General features: G+C 38.7%; 1 protein-coding gene across 7 annotated transcripts; it reads right to left on the bottom strand.

Annotated features, from left to right (window-relative positions):
• Window positions 1-1,821: 1,821 nt before the first annotated feature.
• LOC102232523 (centrosomal protein of 170 kDa-like) lies at window positions 1,822-19,657 on the bottom strand. Of its 7 annotated transcripts, none has more exons than XM_023334286.1 (20): window positions 18,771-19,657; window positions 16,803-16,883; window positions 15,408-15,553; window positions 15,216-15,305; window positions 14,379-14,457; window positions 14,116-14,174; window positions 13,612-13,762; window positions 12,529-12,666; window positions 11,956-12,408; window positions 11,493-11,863; window positions 11,289-11,408; window positions 11,055-11,187; window positions 9,235-10,686; window positions 8,452-8,695; window positions 8,078-8,186; window positions 7,767-7,928; window positions 6,687-6,775; window positions 5,827-5,920; window positions 3,930-3,981; window positions 1,822-3,794 (listed from the first exon to the last, which is right to left on the bottom strand). In XM_023334286.1, exons 3-20 carry the CDS (start codon window positions 15,510-15,512, stop codon window positions 3,520-3,522), a joined length of 4,176 nt encoding a protein of 1,391 aa, XP_023190054.1. In that variant the 5' UTR covers window positions 15,513-15,553; window positions 16,803-16,883; window positions 18,771-19,657; the 3' UTR covers window positions 1,822-3,519. The 7 variants fall into 7 exon arrangements, 6 of the variants coding, with proteins under 6 accessions (XP_023190054.1, XP_023190058.1, XP_023190059.1 ...); XM_023334290.1 differs by having other exon boundaries at window positions 9,235-10,683; XM_023334291.1 differs by having other exon boundaries at window positions 11,499-11,863.
• Window positions 19,658-21,273: the final 1,616 nt, after the last annotated feature.

Genomic DNA, 21,273 nt, shown 5'->3' with positions numbered 1-21,273 from the left:
ATTTATTGACATGACTGTAAGCAGTGAGAATAATGGTAACCAATTCTAGCACCTTGTAAATTGGTAGGGATTCAGAGAAACCATTTCCACTCCAATGGACACCTGCAGAGGTGCTGATGTGCCCCAGCAGCTGTGCTGAGAGCTGATTGTAGTAGAAGGGAAAAAAAACAAATCTTCACACAGCTTTCACGGATTGAGGAAGTGAAGCTGAATGTCTGGAGACATGGAATTAGCTGTGGGTTAACTTTGACATGGTGACCTCTAAAATCCTATTCGTTCTGTAGAAAGTGTGAGAAAAAAACGGCAGTAAGAGGAACAGCTGAGTGTGAGACGTTAGAGACCAAAAGGGATTCTGGGAGGAGGAAGAGGATAAAGGAAACTAAACAGTGACACAGTTTTCTTATTGGCTTATTGTAGAACTGATCTAATAATTTATTATCTTCTGCATAATTTGAAATGAACTCATGGTGAAACAAATTGATTTTTCTTATGCAGAATAAGTGGCACAAACTCTTTGGGGTTTTTATTCTTAACTCTTGACATCCAAATGTATGAATTATAAAATAATAGAATTTTTTAGCCTTTGTTGGGAACATAGATTGTTTTTGATAATTTTCTTTCTGGTAACACTTTATTTGACGGGTTGTGAATAAGACTGTCATAACACCGTCATAAACATGACATAACACCGTCATAAACATGACATAACACTGTCAAACATGACATAACACCGTCATAAACATGACATAACACCGTCATAAACATGTCATAACACCGTCATAAACATGACATAACAGGGGTGTGCTGTGGTGGCGCAGGGGGTTAGCACACCCCACATTTGGAGGCCTTAGTCCTTGACGCGGACGTCGCAGGTTCGACTCCCGGTCCCAACGACCTTAGCCGCATGTCTTCCCCCCTCTCCTCACCCTCTCTCCTGTCTGCCTACTGTGGAAAAAATACGAGCCACTAGCTCCACAAAAACTCTTCGGGGGGAAAAAAAAGGAAAAAAAAAAAAAAAGCATGACACAACACCTGTCATGAACATGAGTAAGTCTTCATGAATATTTATGACTGTTGTCATAAAGTGTCATTCGGTAAATCATGACACTTTTAATACAAAGTTGACATTATTCAAAATGTCTTTGTTATGATAACTTTACATTAACCAAGAAATCATGATTTGACATAAATTTGTTATAAAAGTATTACTGATTAAACTTTAGCTTTAATAACATAAAGCTACACAATTTTTAAAGTTAGTAGTACAGCATTTAAGCTAATGATTATTACAATTTAAAGCTGTTTTCAAGCAGCAACAGCATTTCTTTTAATATGTTAGCCCTGCATAGTGCTATAGACTGAATGGTGAATTTAAAGTAAATTAAACTCTTATCTTTCTCAATATGCACAACACCAAACTAGTTGTAAAACGATTAATAAAACTACAAATGGGGCTTTCTTGTTTTCACTCAAATTAAATGTTTTTCTCTTACTTTTGTCAGAGGTTTTTGCTGTGCCAAAAATATGTTTTTAAAGCTTTGGCTATGCACTGTACAGGTCTAAAGTATTTAAACTCCAACCACAGAGTAACTAAAAATTAACTACCTAAGAGTTACAACTTCAAAAACCAGTATAAACCTACAGCATTTAGATTTAAACCATCCCAATTTCATCCTCTCTCTCTCTGCGTCATATTTCAAAAGTTGGTTATATTTGGATAGAAAATAAAAATCTGAAATTTATAAAGCAGCTGTCATTTGCAAATAATTCTCCAAAAGTAGTTTTTTATCCAGTTAAATAATAGCAAAGATAGTCCAAAAATAGGTCATGATGATCATGCATTTTATTGTAAATGAGACAAACGAGACATGTATTGCAAGGTCAACATCTAACCCAACAAGATTACAAAATAAAGTCATACAAACATCAAAAAAAGAAAAAGAAACATCATCAAATGCTTCAACAAGTTTGCAGAATTATAGAGAAAGCGTTCTGAGCACAAAGTAATTTGTCTCTATTAAAACTGTTTTGGCTAAAAGTTGTTTTTTTTTAAAGTAGATCTTTTTAGGGTACATTCAAGTGTAAACATTGGTAAGAGGCAAGACATTGGAAAGCCTACGGTCATTACACAGTCACCTGTTTGGTTGCATTATAAATAGTAAAATGCAGCTGCAGGACTCAGAGGTAGTCCCTGTCTATGCTGGTTCTAACACAACATTTTGTTAGCGGTCCGTTTGTGGAACCGCTCATGTCCTGGTAGCTGGTTTTAAACCCTGCTTTTGGTGAAAGACATAAACATGATAAATGTGTGTTTAGGAACGTCATGTCCTGGTCCCGCAAAGATTAATAAGACGATACAAGTTTATCAGCACTTCAAGCCTCCTAAGGAGCAAACTCCACCTCCCCTTTATTTCCTACTATCTCCACTGATTGTTTGATCCAGGGCACTTGTGACAAAATTTGCTTGAAAGAGAAAAATCCACCCCATGAGCTATGTTTGCCTTTATATTGTGTAATAACAACCAGTTTTTGTTCTGATGCACTGAATTTCAACCACATTAACACAAGGAGAGAACATTAAGAAATAAATGTAACTAAAGATACCCTGCAAGGCCAGTTCATTTCCTAAGAAGAAGTCATAATGGAGATTTGAGATTGGAAAGTCAATACAGAGAAAGACTGATAAACAGGAAAGACATGGAAAAGTACTTCATATTTATTTAAATAAATAACTATGGCAGCAAAAAAGGACACTTAATCAGATTTGTTTTGGTTTCTGATCTGATACAATTGGATCTCTTTAAAGGGCAAATATCACATTGTGGATCCATAAAACCTCTAAATATTGAAACAGTTAAAAAATAATCTAATTAGTCTTTTCATTGTCTTTCAAATCAGTTTGTTGTTGACAGCAAAACAAAGCCTATGTAGTCACGCCTCTCAAAACAGAAAATTAGCATCTTATATGTATGATGACCTGTCACCTGGACACTAAGTTTCCTGTTGAACAGAAATGTGTGAGAGTTCTTATAAAAAAGCGAAAAAAAATATAATATAAAGTAAGTAATAGCTGTATGTTTGTAAAAACAAAAAAAGAAAATCGGGATATCTGCCCTTTAAATTAGGATTCTGTGTCTGTTTTACTATTATGGAACTTTTGTGTCTCTAATGGGGACTTGAAGTCAATATTACCTCATTTAAAAACCAAGATGTCTGAGTTTTAACACTCCATCAGTATGCTTTTTTCTCATATTTTTGTTAAGTATATTGGACAAAAATAACCTGCAACACAAAGACACATGGCTCATTGTAAATACTTCAGTCTTTTCTTAACTGCATTTCCTGTGACACGCTGAAGATCCAAAATGATACATTTGACAACACAGTCAACAAACTTTACCTTGATAAAAGCTTCACTCACCTTCTTATATCTTCAGCGAGAAAAAAAGCCATCAAAATAACTAAACCCCACACCAATGTCTTTTCCAAGGATGTCCTGTCAGTTTTTATATAAAAAAATCATTGGATGTAATTTTCTTTGTCAGTTTTAGATGCAACATTCTTGTCTTGCTTCGTCTCTTCTGTACGCTCTGAGGATCCACAGAGCTCGCCAGAAAATTCTTCACACCTGGGTGTTGACAGTGCGCTGGATGTCTTTGTCTCTGTTCTGGAATGCAACGCCGGTGCCCCCTGCTGACTCCCAGGACTCATCCTCTGGTCACTTAGAGGACTTGTCAGACCCATGCTGGACAGGGCATCCAGAGTGCCGTCTGGGTCCACCATCATATCGATAACTGTTCGTTCGGAGCAGAACAACCAAGCAACATAACTCCGGCGTCATTTAGCACCAAATTCACCAGAAATGCTATGCATAAAATAATTTTCTTATGGCAGCCTATTTTTGTGATGAAAGGACATTATGCCCATACCTGAAAGTTGCTTCTCCACACTCTTCAGGTCTTGAATAATTGTTGAAATCTCCTGTTAAGAACATAATTTAGACAGATGAAGGGTGCTTGAGGATGTGATTAAGTAAGGAGCTCAAGCACTGAACCAATCAGCTCAACTAATCTCTTTTTGCTGCAGAAAAAAATTGGAGCTGAGGTCTTTATAAAGAGTAATGTTCTACAAGCTTTGTGACTTGTGACCTGGTTTGACATTTCTGTTCTAGGTTCATGTGAGGACACACTGAATAAAATTTATTTCCCTACACCAGAGAAAGGTTTAATGGGGCTAAATTTGTAAACTTTTTCTCCATATTTTTTGGTGATCTGTTATCTGAAATAAGTAGTGAATACGAGTACAACTTCAACGTCTTGAAAAAGCAATCACAGGTCTTTTTTATGTTAAAACCAAGAACATCAATGCATTTTATTGAGACTGGTGGATCTGAAAGAAAGACCTCTGCTGCCTCTTTTTTTTGACTCCACTAGACGTGTGTCATTTATTCTGGAGCACCAAATTTAACTACAACTGTGTTTTAGCTATGAACGTCCAAACATACAGACCAAACAGAAAATGTCAGAATCTCTTAAAGAAACAGTAACCTTTAACGGAGAAGAATCCAATAAACTGACAAGGAAAGAAATACAAAATGCAAAGAGCATCCGAAAGGACGAATTAAGTCATCACTGCATTAAGAGTCCCTGCAGGATACATCATCAGACGTAGTCAGTAATTGTAAAATAGTAACAAAATAATACATGAGACTAGTGTATATCTTTGACAAAGTTCAAAATATCACTGTAATTAATTCTAAAATGACATTTTAGTCTTTCACTACGAAAATGAAAAATTTTGTTGACCCCTTATGGACTAGTGAAGCTATTTAGATTTGAACCTGTTTCATTGTGAATAAAGTTAAGGTGGTGAATGAATACCAAATGTTATTTGATACTGACTAAGGATACACTTAGAAGTGCTTTAATGCCATCTAGTGTTTGGAGTGTGAACTATGTAATGTTCATGGTAGCAGAATGTGCAATGTGCAGACTACATGCAATCTGACAAACTCTGACAGTAAATCATCTTAACCTTGATGATTTATTACTAAATTCCCCAATAATAAAAAAAATAAATATGTAGACTCGCAAATGATTTCTAGAACTGTTACACCAGATTAGACAACATGGGACCAAAATTCTAAGGGGTATTTCTAATTTTGGGTTTGATGCTGTTTAGTGACATCAGGCAACTAAGGAAAGAAAATGAGTAACATTCGTATTAATAAGCAATTGATGGAATTTAGATTTGACTATGCAACTATGAGTCGATAATTATTTTAGATTACAAAAAAAAATCAATTACTGTATATAAGTATACAATAATAAAATATTTTTTTAACCTGAAAGTATTTAGCAGCATTTGAAACACTACATGGTGAAAAACAAGGTTTATTTAAAAATAGGACATTGGTCAGCTAACAAATTTAATTTGTACACTAATTTATATAGTTAAAAAAGGGCCATGAACTCATGGGGCTGTGCGTCAAATTGATGTTGCTGTAATTAGCTGTATTTAAAACACTGTAACAATGAAAAGCAATAGTTGTAGAAAGGAATATATTTTGGCTATTTTTCAAAATCTTGCTTGAGAACTCGCATTATCAATAAAATAATCAACATAGCTGGATTGAACAGTCTGTTCCACTTCTTAAGTGCTTATTGGATCGAGTTAGCATCATGCCTAAATTCATACGGACGATAGGTGCAAAGTTGAAATAACCTCAAAATAATGCAACATCTGACAGACAGCAAAAAGCCTGTATAAAAATCAAGCAGTATAATCAAGAGAAATAACTGTGAGAATATCAGAAATATGCATCACCTTGTTGGAGCTCTTGAGAACTAAGGAGTCATGCTCTGCTTGCAGTTTGGTCTCAATCTCATCCCATTTTCTTTCCTTATCCTTGAAAAGAATCCTGGAGGCCGAGTTCAGATAAAAATAGATAAAAGCACAATAGAAGAAAAATGCTTAATATAGCTATTGTTAGAAGTATTAGCTGACAGTTCAGATCATTTCTTTCTGGCAACCTCTGCAGATTGCAAAACCCTAAAACCTTTGAGCTTTCATCCTAATGAGAAAATGTAGTTCTGTTTGACAGAGATATCTCTTTGATTTGCCACTCAGACTTTGCCAATTTGTCCAGTTCTAACAGAAAACACAAAATACATAAATACACAACAGTAATTTATTTCTGTGTTAACAGCGGTTAGTTTGAAAGGCTTGTAGAAGCCTAAATTGAGTTTTTGCTCATTCAGACTTTAGGATAAGTTATGTTCATATTTCTTATTATAATTTGTTTATCTGGATAAAAATGATAACTAGTTAAATCTATTGCATAGTAATTTACTATATTTGACTACACTAAAGTCTTTAAAATTTGCATATCTAATTGGAGTTCAGGATTTTAGGGTGTGGCTGGGAGAGTCAGTTGGGCAGTTGGCGTGGAGCCACACAGTTTTTTGACCTCACTCTCTTTCTTTTTAAATTTTCTCTTTATTTTTCGTGGAAAGGTAACCTTTGTACCGTTTTTTGTTTATTTCTGAAGTAAACCATTCAACTATATTAAGAGGATCCAGTCCTTTTTATTTGTTTTGTCGTCTTCGTCATGAAGTGGACTGAATGAGAAAGACTGAGAGCGTCAAGCTTATGGCTTCTTTATTTTAGGAAACTACAAGGCTTACCTGACTTTGTAGGTAGTTTTGTCCACAGACTGTCGTATTCTGGTCGAAAGTTGAGTCACAGAAGCAAGCAGCACATTGTCAAGGTACAGCTGATGAATAAAAATGAAAACAAAATTGTAAATGTTCTAACTGTACTTGTTCTGATAGGAATGATTACAATTTAAGTTGATTTATTTATATTTTTCTCTTTACATTTAACTCCAGTTTCTTAGGTCAGAATGAACAAATGAATTGTGGAAACTGGGGACACATGCAGTACCTTGTTTTGGACAAGGGCATGAGCAAGCCACTTTTTATCCAATATGGAATAGATAAAATTTAAGAATAAAGGGAACGCCATGTCAAACACTTATTTTCTCTCCACAGGACAGATTAAACCTTGTGCTCAGCATTCTTGTTTATGTTGCTGTAATGGTGATCGAATGCATGACATGTTGGCTACTATCAAAAACCTAACTTATTTTTCCACCTGGACAGGGTTTTTTTGGTGGATGAATTTAACTTCATGAAAGATTTTTATGAAAATGGATTTCCACAGCATGTCACGGCCACCACAATGTTTCACAGAGGGATGGCATATTAGGTGTAATGAGCAGTGTTTTCTGTTGCACATTGCATATTTGAAAACCATATATCATTTTACACTGTTTACAACAACAGTTATACACTGTTTTGTGCCTGCACCTTCCTAAATTAACTTGTCTAGCCTGGAGGCAGCAGCAATCAACAATATCACGGCAACATTAATGATTTAATTTAATTTAGTTTACTCATAATGTGCCAAATTACAAGCGGCATCCATTTTATAGTCAGTTTTATGGAATTCAAATCGGTCCAAATTCAATTTAAATTAGTCCAATTTATTGCAGTAGAATCAAATTACAAAGTCTCATACAGTCCAATATGATTCTAATTACAGTCACAGTCAGTGGATCAAATAAAGCCAACTGGAAAACCCAAGTTACTGCATAGAGTTGTTGACTTTGAAGCAATCTGTCCTCCTCAGCAAGTGCTCTTGTATGCAAAATGCCTGTGCAAATGTACAACTAACTGATGTTCGATAATGAGGCTCAGACTCACATCGTCTCTATTCCATGTCTGTCGACGGATTGAGCGAGAGCTCTGATCGTTTGAGCTTCGTTGTCGTAGCTCCACGGTTTGCCCCTCGCCTGCCACAATCCTGCTCTGCTCTGCGGTGGAACCACCCAGATCCATACCATCATCAAATACTGACTCCTCCAACTAAAGGAAATTAATAATAATAATAATAATGATAATAATAATAATAATAATAATAAAGAATTCAAACGTCAGCTCAGTTGTACATTTCTGTAAATAAATATTTGTTTGGTCAGCAGTGTTGACGCTCATGTAATGTGATGTGTTTATACCAGAGCTCCTGGGTCAGTTGCTGCAGGACTGACTGAGTCGATCTCTCCAGCCACATCATGAATCTCTCGTGCCAGCATTGCTAAATCTTTGGCTAAATCCTGGCTGATCCTGATTAACAAGTAAAAGTAATGACATCATTACATTACACCTAAAAATATCAACTTCCTTTTTATGTGCTTGTGTTTATCATCCCATACCTCATACTCACACATACCAGAAACTATGATCAGAACTGCACAATTAAAAAGCAATAAAAAACCATCCCATGCGGCAAAAGTAACAACAGCGTTTTTGGAAGGAATTAACATCCTCATTGTTGCATCTAAAAATGGACTTCATATTGCATGCTTTTGAGCTCTTCTCACCCACACACCTGGCTATTTCTTCACTGTGGGCTGTCCAGTCTCTCATGTACTCATCCTGGTCCCTGGAATTCTGCTTCAAGCTGGTCAGCCCTGCGGGGTTGGGTGTTGCTGGAGCTGAACCTCCTAACTGGGCAACTCGGGTCGAAGGGAATGGCCTCGTAGGCCCCTGCTTGGATATGTGGCGATTTGAGCCATACTCATCCTCAGAAGTGGATGCATACTCCACAGGAACACGGCGCCACCGAGTCCCAGCTTAAAAGAAGATACGAAAGAAGCTAAACCTTCAACACACAAAGATTTCTGGTTATGAAGAATATGAAGATAACATTATCTAGGCACGAGTGGGTTGACTGGTTTCAAGGCAAACAAAGGTTTTGAAAAAAAAAATTCTAAACATTTTTGTTGTGCCAGAAAAACCAGCAAGAAAATTTGGATTTCAAAAATGTCTGGAAAATCAGTGCTGATGTTGCATTTTACAGTAAATATTAATTGAAACAAACAAAACCAGCACATTTGGACAATAAGGAGCAAAGTGATCGATTATGAAAGACAACTACACTAAATGACATTAGTTCCTTTTGGGAAAAGCCAAATGAGCATAAAAATATTTTTGCAAAATGAAAGAAGTCATTCTGTCATTTTCCATGAACATTTTCTAATGTTTATACAATTCAAAATGAACAATCATATAAAAGAACAATGATGGAAACACAGGTATTGACACCAAAGAGATTGTTGAACAGATTTCAGTGACAGACAACATGGATTCTGGTGAAAGATTTTCCACTTACATGCAGGTGTAATATGCCCATACGATGATGTTCCTTTAGTTTTGTCAGGCAGCTTGGAGGCACTGTTAGCTCTGGCTCTGGGTCCGGATAGTGAAGTAACATTTGAACCTCTCAATCCCTGTCTGAGAGCATAATCTCCTGCTGCACTTCGGCCACCCAGCCCTCTGCTTTTAGCCACAGTGGCCTCTGAGTCGCTCTGAGCAGATGGAGACCCAACCCTTGGTCTCCTTGGTTGTGCTAGAGCCTCAATTCTAGACATTCCCCTTCTTGCTATCCCTGTCCTAGATGTGGAACTAGCAGTTGATGCCTCAGAAGCCACTGACATCCGGTCCATATCAGCAGGTTCGGTATCTGATGACTCCCCCAGCCGGGCTCGCCTCAACAGGGATGTCCGAGTAGGTCTTGGCTTGGGAACAGTACTGGCTTTGTTTGGGGCAGAAGAAGGCGACGGCTGTGTCATCTTGGCCCGACTAGACTTGGTGCTGGCCCCAACTGTTTGGCCTCTAAGGTTTGAACTCCTTGAGTCTTGTGTGGAGACAGGCAGTGAGTCAGAAAGCAGGGAGTTGGAGTTGATGTCATCATCAGTAAGGTCCAGGGATGTTGAGGGGTGACTTGGTTGTTGAGGGCCAGAGGTTCTGTTCTTCCCCCTCCTGTCCAGAGGCTCTCTGCTCCCAGTAGGGCCCTTGTTAGAGGTGCAGACCACTGTTCTCTCTTTTTGCTGCCCAGCTAGTATCCTGCGTTTCTGAACTACTTTTCTAACGCCATCAGCTTGGCTAACTGTGCTTGTTGTGTCTACGTCTGACTCTGGAGACATGGAACCTTCAATAGACTGACTTGGGGGATCACCTTGGTCTGACACAGTGCTCTCTAGAAAAGCTGCCACAGCTTCTGAGTCTTTCTGTATTGAGACACTGTCTATGCCCCCGTCCCTACTCTGAGTTTTGGTTCCTGTGTAAGCATCAATACGTGGAATAAGTTCTATGGGTACACTGGAGCTCGGTTTCTCCACAGTGAAACTCTCCTGCCTCAGTAATGGTTTCCCGGTACTCTCTCTAGCCTTCTCCTCATCCTTCTTTCTCCTCTTTGCCTCCTCCATTCTCTTCTGTCCACTGGTCAGTGGACGTGGAGGGACTTTGCTCAGGACACCCGACTGACTTGATTTACCACCACCACTATCCTGTGATTTGGCCGGAGAAGATCGACTTGGGCTACCACTCTGACTGCCCACACCTCTAGTGCCTTGAACACTTTGTTTCTTTCCTCTGGATAGCTTTTCATCTTGATTCTCTTTCTCCTGAATCTCTGTATCCTGCTTTTCACCCATATCTGTGGTCAGACATCCACCCTGGGTCTTTCTTCCCAGATTAAGTTCTTCACCAGGTAGCTGTGGTAGGGTTCTCCTCTTACGTTCGGTGTGCACAGAGGCCATGTGGCTGGATCCACTTATTTCTGCTGAAAAATGAGAAAATCTTTTCATGAAATGGCATTAAATTAATCTATTCATCCATCCTTCCATCCACCAATCAGTCCTTGTTTCTCCCTTCCTTCTTTGTTTTTCAATTTTCAATATTTTAACCTTGAGTTCCACCATTAACAGCAACCATAGGCTTAAACTTCCCATAAGCCATTGCTTCAAACGTCTTGGGATTGTTATAATCTTTTGTCATCTAAAAACCACTTAGGCAGAAAACTGCTATCGTGAGTTTCTATAGGGTTTTTTTTTATTGATGCAGCTGCAAAGTTGCAAAGTGTATAAAAATACTTTTCAATAAATATGTTAAATAAATGATGTGAGTGATCTTATGACCTAAACTGAGTACCTCTGTCCTCTGTGACCATGGTGTGACTGTCCCCTCCGGATCCCTCAGGATCTGTCCGAATGTGGCTGGCAGCTAGAGTAGCCCACTGTGACACCCAACGAGGACCACCAACCATCAACTCTTCAGACAAGAACTAAATCATAAGAAAAAAATGAATTACTCGCAGTACTCGTGTATTGCTAAAACAGATTTAGTCTTGGTTAATCACTTTAAGTCAGAAGAATGCTTTCGCACCTCTGTCTCCAGACGTCCAGGCTTTCCTCTGTCTCTCGATCCAGACCTCTGTGAAGACAACCTCTCTCTTTGATCAATTCCCCCCTTCCTGGAAACACGTTGCTCATCCACACCAAATACCTGGAAGACACAAATGAACATAAAATAAAGTTTTAAAAAATGTGTGATCTGATAAAGAAAAAAGTACAGAAAAAGATGTCTAACCTTTACCTTGTCAATCAGTTTCCTAGCCTCTTCCTCTTCATTGGCCCCGTTCTCCAGCTCAATGGTGTAAGTCCCTCTGTCGCTATATTCATCTCTGTGTCCGTAGCACTCTTCACGACCACCATGCTGATGTGGTGCCGAGCCACGCCGCCTTTCCACCAACCCGCTCTGCCTTTTCGATGCTGAAGACTTGCAACGCCTTGCAGGACTGTCCTCTTCTGCAAACAGGCCTTCTGGTACATTTGCACGGCTTTCTTTTATGCCAGTGCTGCCCCAAAGCCCCCATGAGCGCTCCTCCATCGCTGCAGCCCTGCGCTGCTCCCCAAGAGCATTCTCTGAATCGCTCTGAGTGCCATCCTCGTGTTTACTGCCTGGCGTGTGTGCAAGACACATTAGAACGTATAACAAATGACTGCGTAAAGGAAGAAATTAACCAAATACTGTAACACATTTCATCACGCACCTTTGAGACTCCTGAGATGCACAGGAACATCGCTTTTTGCACTCTCTCCATCATCCTCTGCCACCGTCTCTTTCAGAGCCAATGGCAGCTCATTCTGAGCCAGCCAGTCAGCAACTTTAACCTCTGCTGCCACCATGGCTGTCTGAAGCGGACTCAGGTCTTCTCCAACAGCCCTCTTTGGGCGGGGGCGGGTCTCTGGTCCTACTTTTGCCACCCGATCCTTCACCAACACTTTGCCTGACGCCCCGGGGTCGAACTCGATGGTGAATGAGGCATGGCCATGGATGGGCTCCACAGCAGCAGCGGAAGCATTGGTCTCTTGATCTTGTGGAGGAAGTTCACTGATTTTAGCTGCGATGGGAGCATCCTTTGTTGGAATTTCAAAGTAGCTAGGTTCTTGATTTGAGACTGTTTGAGGCAAAGACTTTGGGATCTCTGGACTTCTCTTGGTGTCTATAACAAGGTGAAGAGATTTGACCATTTAAACTTCATAATCTACTTACTTCCTTTATTACATCTTAGGATTATGAAAATAGCGTTGGTCATGTCATATTTCTGAAAAACTGATCATACCCGTTTCTGCCTTTTCCTTCTTCCTATCAGCGGTTTTTTCCTCAAGTTTTCCAGGGTGCTGATCATCAGTGTCTCCATCTCCCCACCAAGCAGGCTGCCCATAAAGGGGCGTGCCCCTGTGTAAAACTGCTATGTCTCCTGTTTAAACCAATGTATTGGTTAGTCTTACTGAATGGAGGAGAGATTTAGGAACAGGGCATGGGGGAGCTTGTAATGTGGAGAAGACTGAACTGGGTGCACACGTCACAGTTAACTATTTTCCCAAACTGAAAAATGTTAGCGGAACAAAAAAAAAAAAGAAAAGAAATTACCTAGTGACTGGAATGAACAAAGTTTCAGCTTGATCAAGCCTGACCTGATGGAAACTAAAGTATATAATCCTTTTCCAATCAGTGGATACATTTGGTTAAAGTGCGACCATGCTGCGGTAAAAGCAATACTCTTTTGTGTGGAAGGTGTTACTGCAGATTTCAAGATGTAAGAAACTATAGAAATAAATTATAGAAATAGTAAGAAACTATATTAAAGTTAACTGTTTCCTCTATGGAGGTATGCTAACTCTTTATCCACCGTGCTACTACAGCTGGACTTTGGCCACAGGAAGTCCATTTGTTCCCACCTTGGGAATGTTTTGTCGACTTGACAAACTGACCCGGATTATTTTGCAGATAAAAAAAAGTCTGGACATATGACAAAAATTGCCAAGTTTCATTCTTTCAAGCTTGCCCTCTCTATTTTTAATGTACGAGAGAGGATTCGGGCCACCAAAGGAAAAAAGAAATTCAGACATTTTTTCAGAGAATCAAATTCATTCTATACTAGGATAGCAGAAAGGTAAAAATAAAAAAATAAGCTTCAAGAAACTAATGCAGCATGTGCAGTTCCTATACAATTAGACAGGAAAATATCAAGGTACTGGGAATTGTGTGGGTTAGTGCAATTCTTCTAACAATTTTTCCACCACTAAACCTTTGTTGCGTTTTCATTTATTATATCTAATTTATCCATAAGTTAGAAAAACAACCCTGCAAAATAGTGTGTGCTGTGTTGGATTTCAATTATTCCATGGATGTTAAAGCTCACCTACTGTCTTATCCTCGGGTTTGCCGGACTCTGGAAGTTTTGACGCGGCTCCTTCTGAACCTGATGCCGCTGCTGCCTCTGAAGGCTTCACCTCACATTTCTCTGCAGGTTTCTTTTGGATCATCTGAAGCTGGCTGCTCAGTTTCTCATGCTGACATTTGAGTTCACAGAGAAAAAAACAGCAACATGGATAAGCTGAATGCAGACTTTTTGCCGTATGCACTCACTTTTGCATGTTACTGAAACCTTTCTAACTATTTATGCTGGAATTCTGCAAACTCATTAAGATAAAAACCTTTCTATGCAGCTACCTGGGCTTGACAAGATGAAACAGCGCTTTCATCAACTGTGAAGCTTTAGTTTGGTTCAGCAGAACTCTTTTATTTCCTTGACCACAAAGTCAAAAAAAGTACAAGGCTGTCCTGTTTTGAGCAGACAGATCCACTTTATCTGCAAACAAGCTTTTATTTTTTGGATTTTTCAACGCACAGCATGCTGTCTAACCTTAAGGGCCTCCTCGGGAATGTGCAGCTCTCCTTGAACCACGGTGAACAGGTTGGTATGTGAGGTAGGTTAAGGCAAATGTTGGGTAGGTCTGCTGAGCACTGAGAAACACGCACTGAATAGCCTTATGTATAATGCAGCAGGTGGAGTACATTGAGAGTTCACATCTATTCACAAATAGATAAAGTTACACAGCTGACAGTGGTTTGTGTGTGAGAGTCAGTAATTTGGCCTCTTTGCCCAGTAGAGCTTCCGAAGGATATCATATCCAAACCTTAGTTTGTCATCGGTCTTCAGCGTGACGTAGTCTTGCTCCTGTATTCTGACGTCATTGACAAAAGTCTGCAAAATATAAGATAAAGACCTGTATAAAATGGGCTGTTCACTTTGCAAACCTCCCCACCATCTTTCATGCGCAGAGCTTGTTACAGACTACATAGGACATTAATTTTAGAAAAGTAGTCTAAGGTAGTCTGTAGATTAAATAAGTAACATGTAGGGCTTCTGCAGATTTTACCAACTCAAACTTAATGCTTTCTAAGACATTTTAAGGCCATTATGCATCAAATAAATAAAATTAAAGATGTGTAACATGACAGAAATGTACAGGAGAAAATTACATATTTTATATGGTAGTACTGATATTCTGTGCTAAAAGAATAGCACAGAGCTTTTTAGCACAGAATGCCAGCCAACTGATGATAAATGTACACTTGCATGAGATAGACACAAAAAAACATATGTCTTGTTAAAGAAGGGTATATTAGCTGCTGGTTGGTGGTAACTTCAACCACCTCAAGTCACAGAATGTAGTGAAAATGTCTGCATGCTTCTGAAATGTTTGCTTAACGTCCCATGAGAAAAATTATCTACAGATATTAGATAAAATAGTCCTACCAAGACAAAATGTCAGACCTGTGATTATCTTATTTAAGGCTTACTTAAATTTTTAAAACAAACTTAAAACTTTTTAAGGCCTTACTTTTAGATATATGAATTTAAGTATATCTGGTATGTCATTGCAGGCAGTTAGACTCATGTCTAGCATTACCTATATTTGGTGGAGCCAAGCTAAGGTTTCCAAGCTCACAAAAACTCACCCCATTTAAGCTGCCCAAGTCCTTCACTTTATGTTCATCTGTGTTTGGTTCGTAGTTGATGACAGCGTGCTGTTTGTCCACGCTGCGAGACTAAATCACACACAACCCCGCAAGTTGCTGTAATCCATTTTCATTTATCAGAATATTTGGCAGCATCTGGAAGGGCAACTGGGAATTAAGTTCATATCGTACCTGCAGCATGAGCTCACAATCATCCCTCCCCACGAAGATCATCTCCCGGGGAAGACGATGGCGCGTCCCCCCGCTGCTTACCAAGAACCAGGACGTCAGACTCATCTCTGCCTCAGAAGATCACCTTTGACCGCTAGTGCATCATGCTGAAAGTAAGAGGAGAGACAAATCACAGCTCACACTTCATCCAACAAAATGATGAGTACTAAGAATACCAGCTGGGTAAATTACATATGTGGTGGATAAATATGTGGAGGGCCTTGCAAAAAGTTTCATAGCACTTGACATTCCTGTCACACTAAAACCTCATACTTCAATCTACCTGACCGGGATTTTATATGACAGTCCAATTTAAAGTACCGGATGATTGTGAAGTAGTAGTAACAGGATTGAAGGTCTTCAAAATGTTTTACAAAAAAAGTGAAAAGCATAGCCTGCATTTGTACCCCCATTTTTTTTACTCACCCTCAGAGCTGAGTTAGAGAACACAATTGAACAAAAAGCATCATGAAGACCAAACAATACAGCAGATGGATCAGGGAGAAAGATGTGGAGAAGAATAAATAGGGGTAGATTATACATAACTTTTAGCAAGTTTTGAACCTATCCCAGAGCACTCCTTAATGCATGGAAAATGGAAATGGAAACCACATGGTACAACTGCATTCCTACCAAGATATGAACGTCTACCTACACTGTGGTTGTCCATCTGTCAATAGGGAAACCAGGTTGCATGAAACATGTCTGGTGAAGGTGCTCTAACTCTCTGGCCTAGATTTAAATACTAATTGTTTCAGAAAATGTAAATTGGGAAACATGAAACATGGTGGTGGCAATATCATGGTGTGGCAAGGGCAGGGATGATGGAGAGTTTGAATAAAAGTATAATAAATACATACTTGAATAAAATATATAAAAAAGCACATAAATAAATGTATATTTATGTGCCCCCCATTTTGCAAAATAGCTCAAACCTATTTAGATTTTATATAACTTATTTAAACTAAAAGAATTTAGTCTAAACATGCAGAGAAAACTGGTTCCCCAAAGTATTGACTCGGGAAGACTGAGCACACTTTTTAAAACTTTTTTAATGAAAAATATTTATTCTTTCACTGTGCGTTCATAATTTACTTTGTGTTGGTCTGTCATAGCAAATCCCAATATATTACAATACAGTTTAAGATTTTGAGAAAAGAATGTGTACAACATGAAATGCTTCTCCAAGACACCATACAGTAATAGGATGTTCCCTATCTTATGTGGTTTGTGCATCATGTGCACAGCTGCTATTTCTGACATCACTCAAGGACATGGACATGCTCATTACTGCCTATGGTGAAAATAACTAAGTGTAAAACCAACTACAAGCGTGAAAATCTAGGGATGGCTTACAGAATTTCCAGCACCCTTCAAAACTTTCCCAGTGAAGTTCTCCTAGGAGCTGCCCTCATAGCAAATCCAGAAGTCACACCACTGCAGAAAAAGAGTCATAAAGAAGCAGAGGAAACGGTGATGGCATTTGATCGATTATGAGGCTGTTTCTAGCAGGACAGAGACAATGATGTGAGCGTTAAGATAGCTAATTCTGTCAGATCCACACAGGAGCAAGAGGGAAACAAGTTTCCTTGCAAATGCAAACCCCTGTGTCTGCTCCTCGGGATCATATGACTTCCATTCTGACCCTTTATTACAGCGCGTACACTCTGAAAACTCCTGGGCTATTCATTCAATCCAGAAGCTTGGGTTATGCTGCTGGGACAGAGATTGTGTCATTTTAACCAAACATTTGGCCCAAAACCGAGACCTCATATTATTGGGTTCTTCACAGAACGTTGTTTATAAGACCAGACTTTACTGGATCTCTTGCACATTTAAACCATTGTGATTTTAAAACTAACAATCATTCATTTGTGGTACATTTTTCAACACTGTCACAAGCAAGCGAGTCCAGTGTGAGAGTGAATGATTGCGTGTTTCTGTTGCCTTGTGACGGTCTGATACCTGTCAAGGCCCTACTACCCACTGGAGAGTGGTACCAGTGACCCTACTAGGATTAAGCAGGGGTACAATATAAACGAAAGAAAAATTATTAATTTTAACCCAAACATCACTTTTTAAATCTATTTAACTCCTTATTAAATATATATATTTACAGTTATATAAGACAAAAATCCTTATATTTGCAATCAAGCAGCTCATTCATTAAGTTAAAGTAGCTAGTTTAATTATAGCAAAGCAATATGTATAAATTTAGGTATTTGATGTGAAAATTAGGCTTACATGGGCATAAAACTGAGCGCCAGATGGTACCAAAATTTTATTTTCAATATAACAAAGACATGAACTATCATGGGGAAGACCTGACAGATCTCCAACAGATTAACAGTCTCCAGAAGAAGGTAAGCAAGAAAAATTGGCTAAAGAGCCTGGTTGTTCACTGAATGTAATTTTCAAGTAAATCAATGTAAAGTTGAGGGAAAGGAAAAAGTTTGTTAGAAAAAGGTACAAAAGTAAGAGGTACAACTACAGCTTTGAGAGGCTAGTGATCAAAACCAATTCAAGAGTCACACACACACACACCACCCATGAACCAAAGATGACCGGGGATTTGTTTTTACCAAGGCTAAGGAGAAAAATGATGTCCAGTGGTCCAAAATCATCTTTTGAAATTAAAAGTAAATTCTCCATTTGGAAATCAATGATGATAAGGACATATAGATACATACCTGCATTTTTTATTGGTCTTATCCTAATGTCTGGGAAGATATATATATATACAGTACAGACCAAAAGTTTGGACACACCTTTTATTTCAATGAGTTTCCTTTATTTTCATGACTATTGACATTGTAGATTCACACTGAAGGCATCAAAACTATGAATAACACATGTGGAAATATGCACTAAACAAAAAAGTCTAGTTTCTTCAAAGTAGCAACCTTTTGCTGTGATTACTGCTTTGCACACACTCTGCACTTTCTTGATGAGCTTCAAGAGGTCGTCACCTGAAATGGTTTTCACTTCATAGGTGTTGTCCTGTCAGGTTAATAAGTGGGATTTCTTGCCTTATAAATAGTCATGAAAATAAAGAAAACCCATTTTAATTAGAAGGTGTGTCCAAACTTTTGGTCTGTACTGTATATATATATATATATATATAGTTAAGCTACATAGTACAAGTTTATTTTTTTAAACTGAGCTACTGAAATATATAAACTTTTCAATAATATGACTATTTATATTATATTACTATTTATATATTACTACATCCCGTTGCTTGTACTTGTGACAGTGCAATGACAATAAAGTTGAATTCTATTCTATTCTATTTTATATAGTAGATGCACTTGTTAAACTCACATTAGGTTGATGTTCCCCCAGCAGATTTTAGAGGTCTGCAGCACCATCAATCCATGGAGAATGCTGACTCACGCTCTGGATTAACAATATGTACAATCTAAAGATATAATTACGCACACTTTGTTATGTCCAATAACTAAGACATTCCCCCGTTGGGACACTACTCCATGTGGAGGGCTTTCAGCGGCAGTGCCCATAGTAATGTCCCAGATTTCCTCATAAGACTACGCATGGTTTCACCCAGTACAGTAAATGACAGCCCCTCTGCCGCGCAAACAGGCGGACACAGATGATGGGGTTGAATAGGCCAATGCCGGAGCCTGTAAATTACCCCAGTTAGGCCATGATTCGATGCCGCGCTTATAATGAGAGCCGTTCAACATAGACACAAGAATATCCATTTCCAACAATCTACGCTGTAGAAAAATGAGAAAGATGCAGGAATAAACACGGAGCTGTGAGTCTAATTACCGACATGATCATCTGGGGCGTCCGCGCTCATCCTTGATGTTCCTCCTCCCTTTAAATCCCAGCACACAAGCGGGTTAACAATGACGAGTCTCACGTTTTTATTTCCAAAAGCTTTCCTCCCGGTGCGCTCTCACGGATCTCCAGCGCTATAAACGGCAAAGCCTGTATGTCTCACCAGCAGCGATGCTCATGTCACCGCCTATATCCTCACAGCCGAGGAGGCAGCAGAATGACTCAGAGCAGCGACGACAATCTGCGGAAGATAAATGTCTCTCACCGTGCAGCTGCCTGATGGATTCCCGGCATCCGACAGATAGCTAACTAGGTGGATGTATGTAAAAAAGAGGATTATTATGAGCGCTGGAGCTGCTCCAGCAAGCTCCGCTACCCAACCCAGCTGCTTCAGCGCTTCCACGTCTTTGCCTCTCGGTGGCGCTGTGAGCTAAAATTAGGAGCGCAAATGGGATTATGTAATACCAGGCCACAGGCTGGAAATCATGAGTGAGGATGATTGTGGATGATGACTCTAGGAAATTCAGATTTATAGAACAGAGATTATAGAAAACAAATGAACCAAGAAAGAAAGAAAAGAAAAACGATGCAGCATAGCTAATTAAGGCTTCGCCGATGGTGTTAATAAATCTTATTATGCACTTGTATCTATCTGACGAAAAGATACAAGTGCATATCACAGTTCACTTGAAAATAATAGTAAAACAATCTCAGTTCAAAACACATTTCTTGAACTAGACCCACTGTTGCCTATATTTGTATTTCTTTCAGTATTTTGTCTGTTGTTTTGTTTTCCTTACTTACTAACCCTAAAAAATCTAGGATTGTTTTTTTGTTGTTTTTTTTTTTTTACGTAAACGTAAATCTGACACTGGGCACTAGATGGCGTCAAAGCATTGAGTTGGTCTGAAATAATCTCTGATTCACCAACCGTGACATGCATCAAGCACAAATACGTATTTGATGAGAAAACAGTAACGGACACTTTTGTTCTGCTTTCTCTATCCAATAAAATACTTTGAAGTTCCTCAGTAGTTAATAGAATCAATCAAATAGATTTTTTTTTCATAAATACAATCTCTGAGTTCAGCTTTGTCGCTCAGTTGAACACGTCAAATGTATTAATAAAAGGATGGCTCACCTCTGTTCACACAGGACAAATTTTAAGTGACATGTAAAACTGGAGACACGGTGTCCAGTGCTATCAATATAACGGTGTTTGAGTTCTTTAGACTGTATTTAAAGGTTGTATTGCACCATGGCCTAGGTTAAGTCTCTTTTGTCGTTCTGTATTTCCTTTCATTTTGCCTTCCCATGGACATTCTTGTTCTCTGGAATTCTCTGTCAAGATCCACTTAAATCCATTAAAAATAATATTTAAAAGCACAGAAATATCAGATGGCATGCACGCTCAGAGGTTAGGCTTGGATGCATGGGATCTGTCAGTATTCAGTAGGAATGGCTTTATTCCACTGCTTGGCATCGTTTGGCGCAACAGTAAACACTATTGAGGTAAAATGATCTGACCATGCAATTCTGACAATAATCAAATCATTCGTTTGCTAAAACGGCTTATGACTTTCAAATAAGACCTTAAAGATATATATATAAAGTTGTGCTTATTGTAGAATTTAACGTAAATCTAACTCTAGACACTAGATGGCGCCACAGTACTGAGCTGCACAGCGCATGCGACATCAAACTCAGTTGAGTGACTTCCTTAATGGCGTGCGTTTACTTGTCAAACAGGCCATTGGGTTCACAAAGACATTAAGGAAAGAAACAGGATATAATAAATCACCACAAAGGTCAGGTTGAAACAAGACAACAGAACTGCCGTCAGGACTGAATGGTTTCATTTTTTTCACTTATGTATAAAGTGTTTGATCTTTTGTAATGCTTCCTACTAATTACCCACTAATTATTATTAAACAATGTAATTTTGTGGGTAAGGATGTCTTAATGATACTACAATCAAGTTTACTTTACGACTTTTCTGTCAGCATTTGTTGAATGTTAG

The sequence above is a fragment of the Xiphophorus maculatus genome, chromosome 5 (assembly GCF_002775205.1).
Source record: "Xiphophorus maculatus strain JP 163 A chromosome 5, X_maculatus-5.0-male, whole genome shotgun sequence".
NCBI lineage: Eukaryota > Metazoa > Chordata > Actinopteri > Cyprinodontiformes > Poeciliidae > Xiphophorus > Xiphophorus maculatus.
This window is presented reverse-complemented; position numbering and strand designations above follow the sequence as displayed.